Genomic DNA, 13681 nt, shown 5'->3' on the forward strand with positions numbered 1-13681 from the left:
TGGGTCCCTTTAAGGAACACCTTGCATGCCCTTCCAGTTCAGAACCCTGGAGCAGGGTTGCCTGGCTGCCATGGAGGCCAAGGGTCATTGCTTTGTTGGAAGTGGAGTGTGGGGGGCCAGGAGGGAGGGGATTAGGGCAGGTCCCAGTGGGAATCCCCCCTCCCTCTGAGCCCTCTTCATTTGCCTGCTTACTTCCCAGAGACCCAGAGATTAGGTGCCCAGCTAAAGAGAGGGTTAGGTATGTTTAGAAATTGGCCAGAGAGGCAAGGTACTGAGGCGTGACTGTGAAAAACCTTTGCAGGCACCAGGAGAGGAGTTGCCAGGAACCCCGGGCAGGTGGGTGCTGGAGATGGGGGGGTCAATGGGGGTCGAGTGTTTGGCGCCCAGAGTCCTAAGTTCCCATGCGTGCATAAAGGAGAGTTAACTATTTGGGGGAGAGGGAACTGGATTCCTGGGCCCCTCAAAGTCATGAAAGCTGGAAACAGGCTGCTGGGTCCCTGACCAAGTAGGTGCTGGAATTCGGGCTGCCTGGGTCCACTGGTCTGTGTCTTGACTCCCCATTCTTGCTTCTCCAGAATGTCTCAGGAGAATGACACATGGAAGAAAGAGAGAGTGGGGAAAGGGGATGCGCAGGGATGAAAAGGGGGGTGCAGGAGGAACTTAAAGTTTGATTATGCCCACCCTCACTCCATTCTGGCTTTATGACCATGTTTGCAGGTTCAGCACCATTAGCCTAGTGGTAAGGAGCGGGGGGCCTGGACTTCTGGGTCCTGAAGGGAGGGAGCTACACATGAGGACTCATGGGTCTGAAAGAGGAGGGGCTGGGGGCCTGGACTCCTGAATCCTGGGACAGTAGGGGCCTGGGATCTCTGACTCCTGGATTCTAGACAGGCCAGTGCTGGGGAAAAAGAGCTTCAGAACAGGTGGAGCAGGCTCAGGTTCTGCTCCTTCTGTGACCTCACAAGTGCTCAGAACCCTAAGTTGGGCAGGAAGAAAGAAGGAAAGGAGGGGCTCTTGGGCAGCGGGGGAGCCCTGCTTGCTGTCACCATGAGCCTGCACCTCTCTCAGGGCGCTGGGGGATGAGCTCGCCGCCATGAGGCTGCAGAAGCTGGAACAGCAGGTACTATGCCAGGGAGTCCTGCCACACACCCCCCCTTCAGTCTTCCAGAGCTTCCAGGAGCACCACCCCCAGGATTTGCTCTGGGACTCCTGTCCCTCGTTGGCTCTCTCCAAGCCTCAAGTCTGCAATTGGGAAATGAGAAAATAGGAATTGGGGATCCTGAGGAAGCAAATCTTGATGATGAGAATGCAAAGTTTCTAAGGCTTCTGGAGGGCAGGACTGCTAGGTCCTGGGAGAGGAGGGGACAGGGTGCCAGGACTCCTGGATCGGAGGAAGGGAGGAGCTGAGGGACTGAGAGCCTGGACTCCCGGACTCCCTCCCATAAACGCCTCCCCCTGCCCCAGGCCCTCCTTCACCCCTGTCTTCCCGTCCGGTTCCTGGCCCCCACACCCCCCTTTTCCTCTCCCGCAGCGGCGGCTCTTTGAGAAGAAGCAGCGGCGGAAGCGCCAAGAGCCCCTCATGGTTCAGGCCAATCCCGACGCTTCCCTGCGGCCCCGGCGACCATGGAGGCGGGAGGAGCGCCTCGCGGGTGACAGCGGTCAGGAAAAGTTCTAGTGTGGGGCAGGCGCCCAAGGAGAGCCCAGCGCAGGGCCCTTGGGGACCCGGGAACGGGACCTGGCAGAGCTCAGGGGCGGAGCAGGGAGAGCGCGGGGGTGGAGCCTGGTCCGACTAGGGGGTGGGGCGCGAGAGAATCCCGTGATTGGGCTTCCTAGAGCTCTGGGGCGGAGCCTGGGGGAGGTTGCCGGGGCGGCCCTGGAAAAGGCAGGGACGCAATTTCGGTAGAGTGAGGGCTGAAATTAACAAAGCCCGGGCCGGGGGGGGGGGGGGGGGGGGCGAGGCCGGGATAATTTAGAGACAGGTCCCCGGAGAGACCGAGAGCCGTGTGTGGGATTGTGTAGGCACAGAGTTCGCAACAGTTTAGCTGCAAGTCTGTGCTTGCTTGAGCCTTAGGATGGACTTTGCGTTCTGAATGGGTCTCCCGGGTTTGGGCGGTCACTCAGGGATGGTGTCTGGGAGTCAGTGAGGGAGCGGATCTTCGCAGAGGACTGGAATTTGTACATCGAGTTAATGGGCTTCGCTGCACCTTCTCCCAGGCCTTGGGAACCCTTTCCTCCAGGAGAACGTGCCAGAGGCACATCTGCGCTCTGGGGCCCACAGTGCCCTGGGCATCGTCAGCTGCGGTGGAGATGGCAGCCCACTGGCATCGCCGACAGAAGGAGGTAATCTCGAGTCCTTGGGCCGCCTATACCCTAGAACTGCACTCCCACCAGAATCCAGGAGTCTGGAACCTTAATCCTTGCTCTCCAAAAACCCAGGAGTCCAGGCCCCCCACGGGCCCTGTCATCCCTCACACCAAGGAGTCCAGATCCTGAAACTACTCCTTCTCCAACACTCAGGAATTTGAATCTCCAGGCCCCTTCCCCGCCTCCCCACCCCCCAAAATCCCGGTCTCTAGTCCCTCTCCCTTATCCTGGCTACCAGACAGTTCCGATCCGGAGTTGGAGGAAGTCTCCGTAGAGGATGTTCTTGCTTCACCACCTCCTTATAAAGAGCCTCTGGGGACTCGACGCAGGGGTTAGCCAGCCCGCCAACGACCTGGTAATTTCGGGGACATTGGGTGGAATCTGGTCCCTGGTCCATGTGGCAGATCCTCCCCCCTTTTTTGGTAACAATTTTATTGAAATATATTTGACATACCATACAATTCACTCATTTAAAGTTTACAGTTCCGTGGTTTTTAGTATATTTAGAGAGATGAGCAATCATCACCACAATCAATTTTAAAGAACATTATCATCCCGAGGGAAACCCTGTACCTTTTAGCAGTGCCCCCCCCGCCCCCCACACCTCATTTCTCCCAGCCCTAGGCAACCACTAGTGTACTGTCTCTTTAAATTTGCCTATTCTGGACATTTCATTTGTTTATTTATTTATTTATTTTTAAAGATTTTATTTATTTATTTGAGAGAGAGAGAGAGAATGAGAGATAGAAAGCACGAGAGGGAAGAGGGTCCGAGGGAGAAGCAGACTCCCCGCTGAGCAGGAAGCCCGACGTGGGACCCGATCCCGGGACTCCAGGATCATGACCTGAGCCGAAGGCGGTCGCCCAACCAACTGAGCCACCCAGGCGCCCTGTTTATTTATTTTTTATTTAAGTTGAATGAGCCGACATATAGTACATCATTAGTTTCAGATGTAGAGTTCAATAACTCATCAGTTGCCTATAACACCCAGTGCTCATCACATCACATGCCCTCCTTAATGCCCATCACCCAGTTACCCCATCCCCCCTCAGTTTGGACATTTCATTTAAATAGAATAATATAGTATTTGATCTTTCGTGATTGGCTTCTTTTGCTTATCATGTTTTTAATGTTCATCTATGTTGTAGCATCGTTACTTGTTATTTCTTAATATTGTATGACAGTTCCTTCCATTCTCATGACATGACCAACGATTCAATAACAGGACTCTTAATTATCACCCCAAACCCCATTCCTCCCTCCCATTTTAGTTCCCAATCTCTCTGATGCGCTCTTTGGGACCAGGTAAAGGGAGGACTCTAACCCCACCCTGTCCTTAGACCCAGGGCAGTCAGAGACTTCTCAGCCAGTGTAGACACCCGTGCACATGGGGGAGGAGGAGGATCTGGCAAATGAGTGTAATGAGTAATAAGGAGAGGCCAGAAACCCAGGATATCTGGCCTTTACCAGCTAGCACTGGTGAGCTGGTCCCAAGCTCCTGGGACCCAGGTGTCCTGAGCCAGTTTTCTTCTGGCTCTTTCCACCCCGTAGGGGCCAGTGTGGAGGAAGAGGGTGAATCCCAAGATGTTGGAGATGAATATGAGGCACCCAGTCCAGAACCAAACCCTAGCATGGATGGTGACCTGGGTCGTGGAGACTTAGCCTCCAACAAGGTGGGAGGTGGCACAGCCAATCAGGATATAGGAGGAGGGCTAGCTTCGGACTCCAGAGAGGGTGGGCCTAAAACTCTGCAGTCCAATCAGAGGCCCTTTTTACTGGTGGGTGGAACCTGTTATGATTGGGCCATCCCTGTCTCTGTGTGTGTGTACCATTTATGAAGTCAATCTAGAGGGTTCAAATCGATGTAAGCACATACATTAATATCCAGCCAACCGAAAGGCAGAGAGCTTTGGAGAGGGTGAAACAGTGATGGGGAAGGGCCAACAGTTGGCCCTCGCAGGTGTTTAATGAAAGTAAGATAAATAGTATGATAAATGGGGAGATCTGGGCCATATTATATGTTATCTAGACCGAAACAACACTGCTTTTAGCTGAATGGACAGTGCTTTCCTGCAAAGAGATTCTCTAACCGGTAGACGAGGTGGGCGTGGCTTCAGAGGGCAGCTCTTAGTGGTGACCAATGAACAGATGATGAGGGCTTGGCTGCGTGGGCCCCTTGAAGGTACTGGCCAATCAGCACGTGACCGAGCCGTTTGACCAATCGGCAGAAAACATGGTTGAGAGAGGGCGTAACCCTGAGCTGTCATGGCCAATCAATAGTTGGTAAGCCTGTGGTGGAGGCGGGTCTCAACATCGCTCAAATTGAGTTTGGCGCGTGGGCTAGGGCGAAGACTTGGAAGAGAAGAAAGAGGAGTCGGAGTCTACAGTGAGGAATTCCCCACCCGCAACCGAAGAGGAGGTGTCCGAGACCCCGGAAGGCGAGGTCGGGCGGGCAGCAGCGATGTGGGGAGCTCGCCCCGCTCGCCTCCCCGTGCGCCAGGCCCTCGGCTGGGAGAGGACGTGGAAGCTTGTGTGCTGCGGCCGGCGCTGCGCGGCCCGCACGGTGCAGTGCCGCATCAGCCGCGACAAGCGCGGCGTAGACAAGGGCATGTTCCCCTTCTACTATCTCCGCCTGGAGGCGGCCTACGGCCGGAAGGTGCAGTCTGGCTGCCTCTCGAGCAAGCCCCACCTCCCAGGGGCAAGTCCCGTCCCCCCCTTTTTTTTTTTAAGATTTTATTTATTTATTTGACAGAGAGAGACACAGCGAGAGAGGGAACACAAGCAGGGGGAGTGGGAGAGGGAGAAGCAGGCTTCCCCGCGGAGCAGGGAGCCCGATGTGAGGCTCGATCCCAGGAACCTGGGATCACAACCTGAGCCGAAGGCAGACGCTCAACCACCGAGCCACCCAGGCGCCCCAGGTCCCGCCCCTTTCTGAGCGAGGTGGAGACTTTGACGAATCCAGGTCTTGTTCGATGATGACACTGAGCTAGGACTTGTGAACTCCAACGCCAAACCCTGCCCTTCACGGAACTAGGCTACTTTAGCAGTAGCATAGGCCCTAACCAAGCCCGTAACTAAGCCTCGTCCACTCTTGAGTTTGGGCCCACCTTTCTCAAAGTCAGGCCACGCTGTCTCAGGGTCCCAAACCTCACCCCTTAGACACCCTCTTGAGGTGTTGGCCCCGTTGTGTTTGTCCAAGTTCGGCCTCTCACTGAGCCTTCTAATCTATCAGGCCCCTACCCAATCCTTGGATAAGTCCCGCCCCCTAGGAACCAACTCCTCCCCCTCGTGGATTGTCTAGTCTAGAGCCAAATCACGCCCCTCTCAATCTGGCTAGTTTCCCCCTCGGTGTGGAGGCTTCTCTTCAAGGCCCTCTCCCAAAAGGAGGCTTTCCCCCTACTCAGTAGTGCTAGACCTGTTTTTGTCGGATGAAATCCCTACCAAAGTCCCGCTGCAATGTCCCAGGTGAGGCTCTTCCCTAGTCTCAGTTAGACTCACCGCTGCCTGGGCTCAGCCCTGACCCAGGACCCAACGGTGGAAGGAATGGAGGCGGGGGGAGATATTAAGATGTGAAGCTCCCCTTCAAGACCCAGCTGATGATTTCCTTCAGTGAGAACCGCATCTCGCAGCAAGTCTCAGGATGCTTTTTGCTCCATTACCCTCTCCTCTGCCGTGGGGACACGGTGTTTCCTTGTCTGGGGCCCCTAACCCTAGCCAGATATCAGAAACTGTTTTTGATGGGCCGTTCTTCCTACCCACAGCGCTTCCTCCTGGCTGGGCTCAAGAGGAAAAGGAGCAAAACCTCGAATTACCTCGTTTCCCTGGACCCCACAGACCTGTCTCGGGATGGGGACAACTTTGTGGGCAAAGTCAGGTGGGCAGAGCCCTTGATGGGTGTGAGAAATAGGTGGCAGGAGGCCTCGGGGGCGCCGGGAGGGGTGGGAGAGAAGGGGGCAAGCAGGCCGCGGAGCACAAGTTCTGCCTGCTCTCGGACCTCTTGTCTTACGGATTGATGGACTGTGTATATCTTCAGGTGGTAGCCCCAGGGTGGGTGGGAGTAAGCGAACTAAGGGCTTTGGAGCAGAGGTTGACATTTAAGACATTTGACTCCTTGAGAGGCAAGAGGGTGGGACTCCTAAGTTCGCATGGGAGAGGGCTGTGATGTATGCATTCTTGCATCTTAGCGGGAATAAGGTTCCTAAAAGGCAGGGGACTAAAAGTCGTGGCTCATCAGAGAAACAGCGGGGGCTGGGACCGTCGATGCATGGAACACGGAACTTAGGTCCCAGCTAGAGGGTTAATGGGAAGAGTTGACGACATGACCTGGGAAAGCACTTAATGTACAGCAAAAACAGTCATTATTTTTACTCGGACCACTCCCCTCCTGGAGCAGATCTAATGTCTCGGGCACCAAGTTCACCATCTTTGACAATGGGGTGAATCCTGAAAGGAAGAATTTCCTCCCCGGGACCGCTCGCATCAGAGGAGCTGGGGGCTGTGTGTTATGTGAGTGTCTGGGAGACAAGAGAGAATGAAGCAGGACGGTGGGGAGGGAGAAAGAGCCAGGTCAACTGGAGCATAATACCCCCAGGAGACCAACGTCTTGGGATTCCGAGGGCCCCGGAAAATGGCTGTGATCATTCCAAGAATCGATTCCGAGAACCGGAGAATCAGCGTCCAGCCTCAAAACGTGAGTTGGCTAAGGTTGAGAATCTCTGGATCAGTGGGGGAGGAAGGTCTGAGGGACCTGCCCTAGGTCCTAAGGGAGAAGGGGGCCCATGGCTTGCAGGTGGTCATATGTGAAGCCAGGACTTTGTCAGACTTTCATGTTTCTCAAGGAGGAGAGATTAGGGAAGCAAAATTCTGCGTCCGGAGGAAAAACGTTCATTGGTGGTTGGTTAACCACGCCCCCTACTCTATCTTATAGGAACAGGAGTCGCTACTGAGTCGCCTCCAACGGGCGGCCAGCCAGGGGCTGGTCCTGCTGCAAAACAAACCCCCGTCGTGGAACGACGAGAGCGGCGCCTACGTACTCAATTTTCATGGTCGAGTCACTCGGGACTCGGTCAAGAACTTCCAAATCGTGCAGCCGGATGACCGTGAGCTCCTAGGAACCGCTTTACCTGGGCCGGGGGGGCAAGAGTGGACGAAAACTACTTCTCCCGTCAGCACTTGAGCGTTTTTCTAGGGAGGGCTGATTCCACGCTGTTGCAAAGCCTATTGGGAACTGTAGTTTAATGGCCCTCAGGGTTTCTGGGCGTAGTGGGAGCGCCGCACAGCCTCTGAGAAGTGGTAGTACTCAAAGCTCAGAGGCCCGCGGAAGGGAGTTGAGGAGTGGGGCTAGGGCTTACTTAGTTCCGGACTTTCGCCTCAGCGGACTACCTGGTGCTCCAGTTCGGCCGCGTGGCCCCAGAAACGTTCACCATGGATTTCCGCTTCCCGCTTTGCCCGCTCCAAGCCTTTGCCATCTGCTTGTCCAGTTTCGATGGCACGCTGGCCTGTGAGTAATCCAGTGAAATACCATGCCCTCACCAGCTTCTGTGCCTGCTCATTTGGAGAAAGGGCCCCCGCATGCCTTCTTTTGCACCACCTTACTCATAACCAACCCATCATACTCTGCCTGGGTGCCCAGTCCTGTGCTCCAGGGAAGTAGGGCTTTCAGCAGCACCTGCTTTCGCAGGACTCAGTCATGGGAGATGGATCTTAAACAACAAAAAATTAAAATGCGCCTCTGCTAGGAAGGAGAAAAGCACGCGGAGGCCCAGGTCAGCTGGGTCAGATCAAGGTATCCCCAAAAAAGTGATTTCCACACCACATCTGAAGAATCACGAGAAACCAGGGCCAGAGGGGTCAGGGGTGGGAACATCAGGCAGTAGGCACAGCTCATACAAAGGTCTAAAGGTGAAAAGGGGCTTGATCGGTTTGGGAAAATGAAAGGATAGCGTGGCAGGAGCCTGGGGAACGACTGGAGAGGGGCAGGGTCAGAGGCTCGACAGGGGGCAGGATGTGTGAGCCACTCTGCTTTCAGCTGCTGGATAGATCTCATGGGATCAGAAAAGACTTCTGAGTTGGAGATGTAAACTTGGATGGGTAATTCAAGACATGCATGGGTGAGAGTGAGAATAATTACAATACTAGCAACGCTTATTTAACATTTGTTATTTGGCAAGCATTGTTTTAAATATGGATTTGGGATGCTTGGCTGGCTCAGTCGGTGGATGGTGGGATCTTGATTTCAGGGTTGTGAGTTCAAGCCCCTTGCTGGGTGTAGGGATTACTTAAAAATGAAATCTTAAAAAAAATTAAAAAGGCAAATAAATAAATACGAACTCTTTTGGGGCCTTTCGATCCTACAAGGCATGTGCTATTGTTAGCCACATTTTATAGGTAAGAAAACAGTCTATGGAACAGGGCTTTAAAAAGGTGAAATTGGGTCACTGAAAGCCTTGAGCAACTCACCATTTAAAGGCCAGCAGGAGGATGAGTATATTCCAGGGAGGCACAGAAAACTGGAATCGAACCCTTTTTTAGTGATCAGTGAGTCCAGCTCCCAGCCCCTTTGGGGAGATAATCGTCCCAAGTTTAATAAAATTGAGGCCGATGCCAGAGAAAAACTACAAGACCCACCAGCCCTTAGTTCAAAAGAAGCCTCAGGACAAGAAGAGGCAAATTTGAGGGATGATGGGAAATAACAGTTTGTCCTCTATTGAGGTACTCACCTTTATCCCAGGGGTAGTGGATTATTGTCAGTTCAGATACACACAGTGATGGTGACATGGCTTGCTACAAATCAGCAGGTTTTATTTCTTATATATAACAACCCCCTCAAAATAAATAGCTAACAGAAACAGGAAACTCCATGATCTTAGCCACGCCTCCCACTGAGGTCCAGGCAAGAGACGGGGACACAAGAGTGGAGGGAGATGCCCCAACATGGCTCAAGGGTGTGGCCTAGATGGAGGACAATGGTGAGATCTGGGGAGGAGCAGCTGTGGCGGCCAGAGGAGGGGGAGGGTTCCCACAGCGGGCCCAGGCCCTAGCCCGGGCGGCAGGGGTGAGACAGGCGCCCAGCTGCTCCTGGGCCTGGGCAATCCGCCGGGCAAAGCGACTGCGATCCCGGGCCAGCTGCTCCCAGGGTCCCCGGCGGGCGGCCTGGGCCGGTCCTGCCCAGACAGCCAGGAGATGGACAGAGACCTTCTCAGAGAAGTGTACCTGGAGACGGGAGCAGCACAGATGCAAGACACACGTGTCCACAGTAGGCGGGGGGGGGGGGGGGGGGGAGAGAGAGGACCAAAACAAAAATGAGTGACGCCAAAATGCTTGTTGTCTGAGTCACCTGCTAGTCACTGGCCCACGGCATTCTCCACGTGACTCACTGCAGGTAGAGACTGTTTCCCGGTGCTGATCTGAGCCACACCTCACCCCCCTTCCCACGGGGCCCCAGCCTCTTGCAAAGGCTTGCATTACAGTGAACACAGCCCTCCCAACGGAGTTCACATGCAACCCTCTGCAACACACGGGGGACCCAGAAGTTGGGCCATCCAGCCCTTCCGCTCCCCTCCGCCCCACTCCCCAGGCCCAGGAGTTCCAAATCCTCCCTAAGCCTCAAGAAATTGAGTCCTCAGTACCCACCTTTCTGGCCTTTAGGGGAGTCTCGGGGTCTGGATGCCGGGTGGGGGTTTCTGTGGGCTTGAGTCGCCTCTGCAGTCGGAGGGGCAGCCGAGGACGAACCCAGGGAGGTGGTGGCTTCTCCCCAGGTAAATAGATGGCCACTCGGAAGGGGCAGGGCTCAGCTTCTCCCCACGCCTCAGCAACTTCCCCTCCCTCTGTGTCCTCTCCAGGCCGATATGTCCAGCCCCGGTGGAGGGTGCTCTGAGCCTGAAGGGAGGGACTTGGCTCAGAGTTAGCTGCTTCTGAATCCTCTTCCGGCTCTGTGTCCTCTCCTGGCCTATACACCCAGGCCCTTAAAAAGGTATCTGTGGCCTCAGCTTCTCCCTCCTCCTCAGCTGCTCCCCAATCACTGTCCTCCTCTTCTTCCTCTGTGTCCTCTCCCGGTCGATACACCCAGGCCCTCACGAGGGCACTTGTGGAGGGGATGGAAGAGGGACCCTCAGCTTCTCCCTCCTCCTCGGCTGCTCCCCAATCACTGAATTCATCTTCTTCCTCTGTGTCCTCTCCCGGTCGATACACCCAGGCCCTCACGAGGGCACTTGTGGAGGGGACGGAAGAGGGACCCTCAGCTTCTCCCTCCTCCTCAGCTGCTCCCCAATCACTGAATTCATCTTCCTCCTCCTCAGATTCCTCTCCTGAGCAACACTCCCAGGCCCTGGGGTGAAAGTCTGAAAATGAGGGGGAAACGGAGTTCTTTATGACTTCTTTATTCTCTGTTCTTTTTTCCTCTGTGGCTTGATCCTCTTCCTCCCCAGCACAGTACACCCAAGCTTTGGGCTTGGATCCTGGAGATAAAGGGGCAGTAGGGCTTCTGGCAGCTTCTCTGTTTATAGCTTCTCCCGCCTCCTCCTCCGCCTCCTCCTCCTCCTCCCCTGGTGAGCGTGATGGAGGAAAAGAGAAGAACGTGACCACTTCATCTTCAGCAGCTCCTCCTTCCTCAGATTTCTCCTCTCCAGGAGGTTCTTGCAGGGCTCTTATCAGAAGGCTGGGGGACAAGGAAGCAGGCTGGCCATCTATAAATTCACTTCCCTGCTCTTTAGGGACACTGGTTGCTTGTTCCCCACCATACTCTTCATCATCCCCTGAAAGCTCCCAGGCTTCAAGAGGAGAACTGCTGGCTTTTAGGTCATGGCAGGCCTCCCAGAACACTTCATCCTCCTCAGCTGCTCCACCGTCTCCGATCCCCCCTTGAAAGTGCCTGCCCCAGGGGGCATGCCAAGTGGCCGGAAATGTCTTAGCTTCTCCCCCCAGGCCAGCTTCTCCCTGATCAGTTCCGGTTACTGCTTCCAACAGCCAGGGGTCTGGAGGTCCTGGGCCGCTCAGGTGGCTCCAGGCCCTGCTGAGAAGGCCCATCAGCGGGGACAGGAGGTAAAAGGGATAGCTATCCCTCCAGGGGGCAGGCTGATGGGGCACTTGGCCTGGTGCCATCTGTCTGGGTTGGAAATAAACAAAAGGAAATAGAGTTTAGAAGCCAAGTAAGGGAGAGCATCAAGGGATGATTGTGAGTCATAGCAACGGAAATAGTAACACAAACAGCAACGAGAGAGTCCCTGCCCCACATTCCTTGCTGATCCCTGCCACTCCCATCTCCAGCAGAGGCACAGTGTGGTTCCCACCTCTCTCCTCTCAATACCCAGGAGTCTGAGCCCCCAGTCTCTTCTCTCAGACCCAGAAGCCCCCAGAACTGAGAATACAGGTCCTCTACTTGCTTCCCTTGGGGACAAAGTCCTAGCTCCTGTTTCTCTCATCTTCCTGAGGATCCACAAATCAGGCCCTCATCACCCTCGTACCCCTGAGACCCAAAAGTCGCGACCCCAGCGGGGTTCCATCCATTCCACTGGGGATCCATGAGTCTGGCTTCCAGAACCCTCCTCTCGCCAGGCTCAGGCTCCCAATTTCTTCTCCTTCCCAAGTCCGGGCCCTGGAGTGCGCCCTGGTCCCACCTCTCCCCAGACACAGGAGTCCGGGCTCCCAGACCCTCGTTCCTCAGGACCCAGGGGTCTCGGCCTCAAACCCTCCTGTCTCGGTACCCAGAAGGGCAAACTCCGTCCTCACTGACCAGGAGTCTGGTCCCCGGCCCCCAAGCTGCTGGGGGGCCCAGGCGTTCGGACCCCTCACTCACCGACTAGGGGCTGCGCGTCACCCGGGGGGCAAGAGCGCCGGCTCGGGTTGCCACCAGCGATCGCAGATCTGGACGGCTCGGGAGGCCAGCGCGTTCATCTCGCCCTCCGGTGCCGGGCTCGGGGACTCGGGTTATCAGCTGCTGCTGCAAGCACCGTCGCGGCGAAGGGAGGCGGGTTTCTTCTCGTCGGCGTGAGTGATCCACAGCAAGGCAGGGAACAGCGTCGGCCCGCAAGGCTTTTATAGGCCTACGTGGCCGCGCGTAATAACATCACGAGGGGAGGCGGGGTTTCGAAACCAAGGCGTCAAGGGCGGGGGGAAGGGAAAGTAAGGTCGGAATTCTCGCGGAGATTCCGGGGGTTTTGTGACTACACGGCGGCGTTTCCGAGCGCGACCACGCCCCGAAACACGCGAGCTTGTCAATCAAACGCGTGCACGGCTTCAGCCGCCCGGGCGCTCTCCCAACGACTCTTGGTGGGGGGCAAACCGGCTTCCCAGCCCCGACTTAATCAGCAGGACCCAGGCTAGAGCCTCCTGTCGTCACCGCCGGTCCGCTTCCTTCCTGGTGGGGGAGAGCATTGTTTTTTCACAGTCCATGTTCACAGATGAGAAACTGAGGCTTGGGAATGAAGTCACTTGCCGGAGGTGGTCGCAGCAGAGTCTAGATTGAGGCGAGAACAAGAATGTAAGCACCCTGAAGGCAGGCACTTGGCTTTGCTCACTGCTTTTTTTCCTCAGTGCCCGGGATATAGTAGGTGCCCAACAAATACTGGGTGAGTGGACTCGAAACCAAAAACTCAGACTCCTTCCTGGTCTCAAGCACAAAGCTCCATACCTGGACTTCACCCACTTCAGACTCATACAAAAGCTCATACACAGGGGCACCTGGGTGGCTTAGTTGGTTGAGCATCTGCCTTGGCTCAGGTCATGATCCCGGGGTCCTGGGATCGAGCCCCACATCAGGCTCCCTGCTCAGCAGAGAGCCTGCTTCTCCCTCTCCCTCTGTTGTTCCCCCTGCTTGTGCTCTCTCTCTGTGTGTCAAATAAATAAATAAATAAAAATTAAAGATTTTATTTATTTGAGAGAGAATGAGAGACAGAGAGCATGAGAGGGAAGAGGGTCAGAGGGAGAAGCAAAGCCCCCGCCGAGCAGGGAGCCGGGACTCCAGGATCATGACCTGAGCCGAAGGCAGTCGTTTAACCAACTGAGCCACGCAGGCGCCCAATAAAAGAAGAAGAAAAGAAAAAAAAGAAAAGGAAAGGAAAGGAAGAAAGAAAAAGAAAAGGAAAGGAAAGGAAGAAAGAAAGAAAGGAAAGGAAAGGAAGAAAAGAAAAGAAAAAAGAAAGGAAAAGAAAAGAAAGAAAGAAAAAGAAAGAAAAGAAAGAAGAAAGAAAGAAAAAGAAAGAAAGAAAAAGAAAGAAAAGAAAGAGAAAGAAAGAAAGAAGAAAGAAAGAAAGAAAGAAAGAAAGAAAAAGAAAAAAGAAAGAAAGAAAGAAAGAAAGAAAGAAAGAAAGAAAGAAAGAAA

At 54.7% G+C, this 13681-nt stretch overlaps 2 protein-coding genes across 3 annotated transcripts; one reads left to right on the plus strand and one right to left on the minus strand.

Annotated features, from left to right (window-relative positions):
- Window positions 1–790: 790 nt before the first annotated feature.
- TULP2 (TUB like protein 2) lies at window positions 791–8834 on the plus strand. The gene is given in 15 exon segments (XM_073886557.1): window positions 791–804; window positions 1069–1120; window positions 1532–1658; window positions 2215–2340; window positions 2603–2719; window positions 3916–4037; window positions 4709–4792; window positions 4795–4920; window positions 4922–5020; window positions 6126–6238; window positions 6758–6844; window positions 6846–6870; window positions 6956–7054; window positions 7292–7463; window positions 7739–8834. Coding segments are annotated over 15 exon segments (1497 nt in total). The 3' UTR covers window positions 7873–8834.
- Window positions 8835–9144: 310 nt separating this feature from the next.
- On the minus strand, window positions 9145–12363 carry PPP1R15A (protein phosphatase 1 regulatory subunit 15A). 2 transcript variants are annotated; one of them, XM_073886563.1, is made up of 3 exons: window positions 12158–12363; window positions 9997–11463; window positions 9145–9576 (listed from the first exon to the last, which is right to left on the minus strand). In XM_073886563.1, the coding sequence occupies exons 2-3, from the start codon at window positions 11461–11463 to the stop codon at window positions 9316–9318; spliced, it is 1728 nt and encodes a 575-aa protein (XP_073742664.1). In that variant the 5' UTR covers window positions 12158–12363; the 3' UTR covers window positions 9145–9315. The 2 variants fall into 2 exon arrangements, with proteins under 2 accessions (XP_073742664.1, XP_073742663.1); XM_073886562.1 differs by having other exon boundaries at window positions 9997–11467.
- Window positions 12364–13681: the final 1318 nt, after the last annotated feature.

This window comes from Callorhinus ursinus, unplaced genomic scaffold (genome assembly GCF_003265705.2).
Source record: "Callorhinus ursinus isolate GAN/ISIS: 27379988/994484 unplaced genomic scaffold, GSC_fseal_2.0 scaffold71, whole genome shotgun sequence".
NCBI lineage: Eukaryota > Metazoa > Chordata > Mammalia > Carnivora > Otariidae > Callorhinus > Callorhinus ursinus.

Coding starts and splice junctions, on each gene's coding strand:
- PPP1R15A (XM_073886563.1), bottom strand. CDS start 11,463: ATGGCACCAGGCCAAGTGCCCCATCAGCCTGCCCCCTGGAGGGATAGC. Junction 9,577..9,996: donor CTCCCCTAAAGGCCAGAAAG/GTGGGTACTGAG, acceptor TCCCGTCTCCAG/GTACACTTCTCTGAGAAGGT.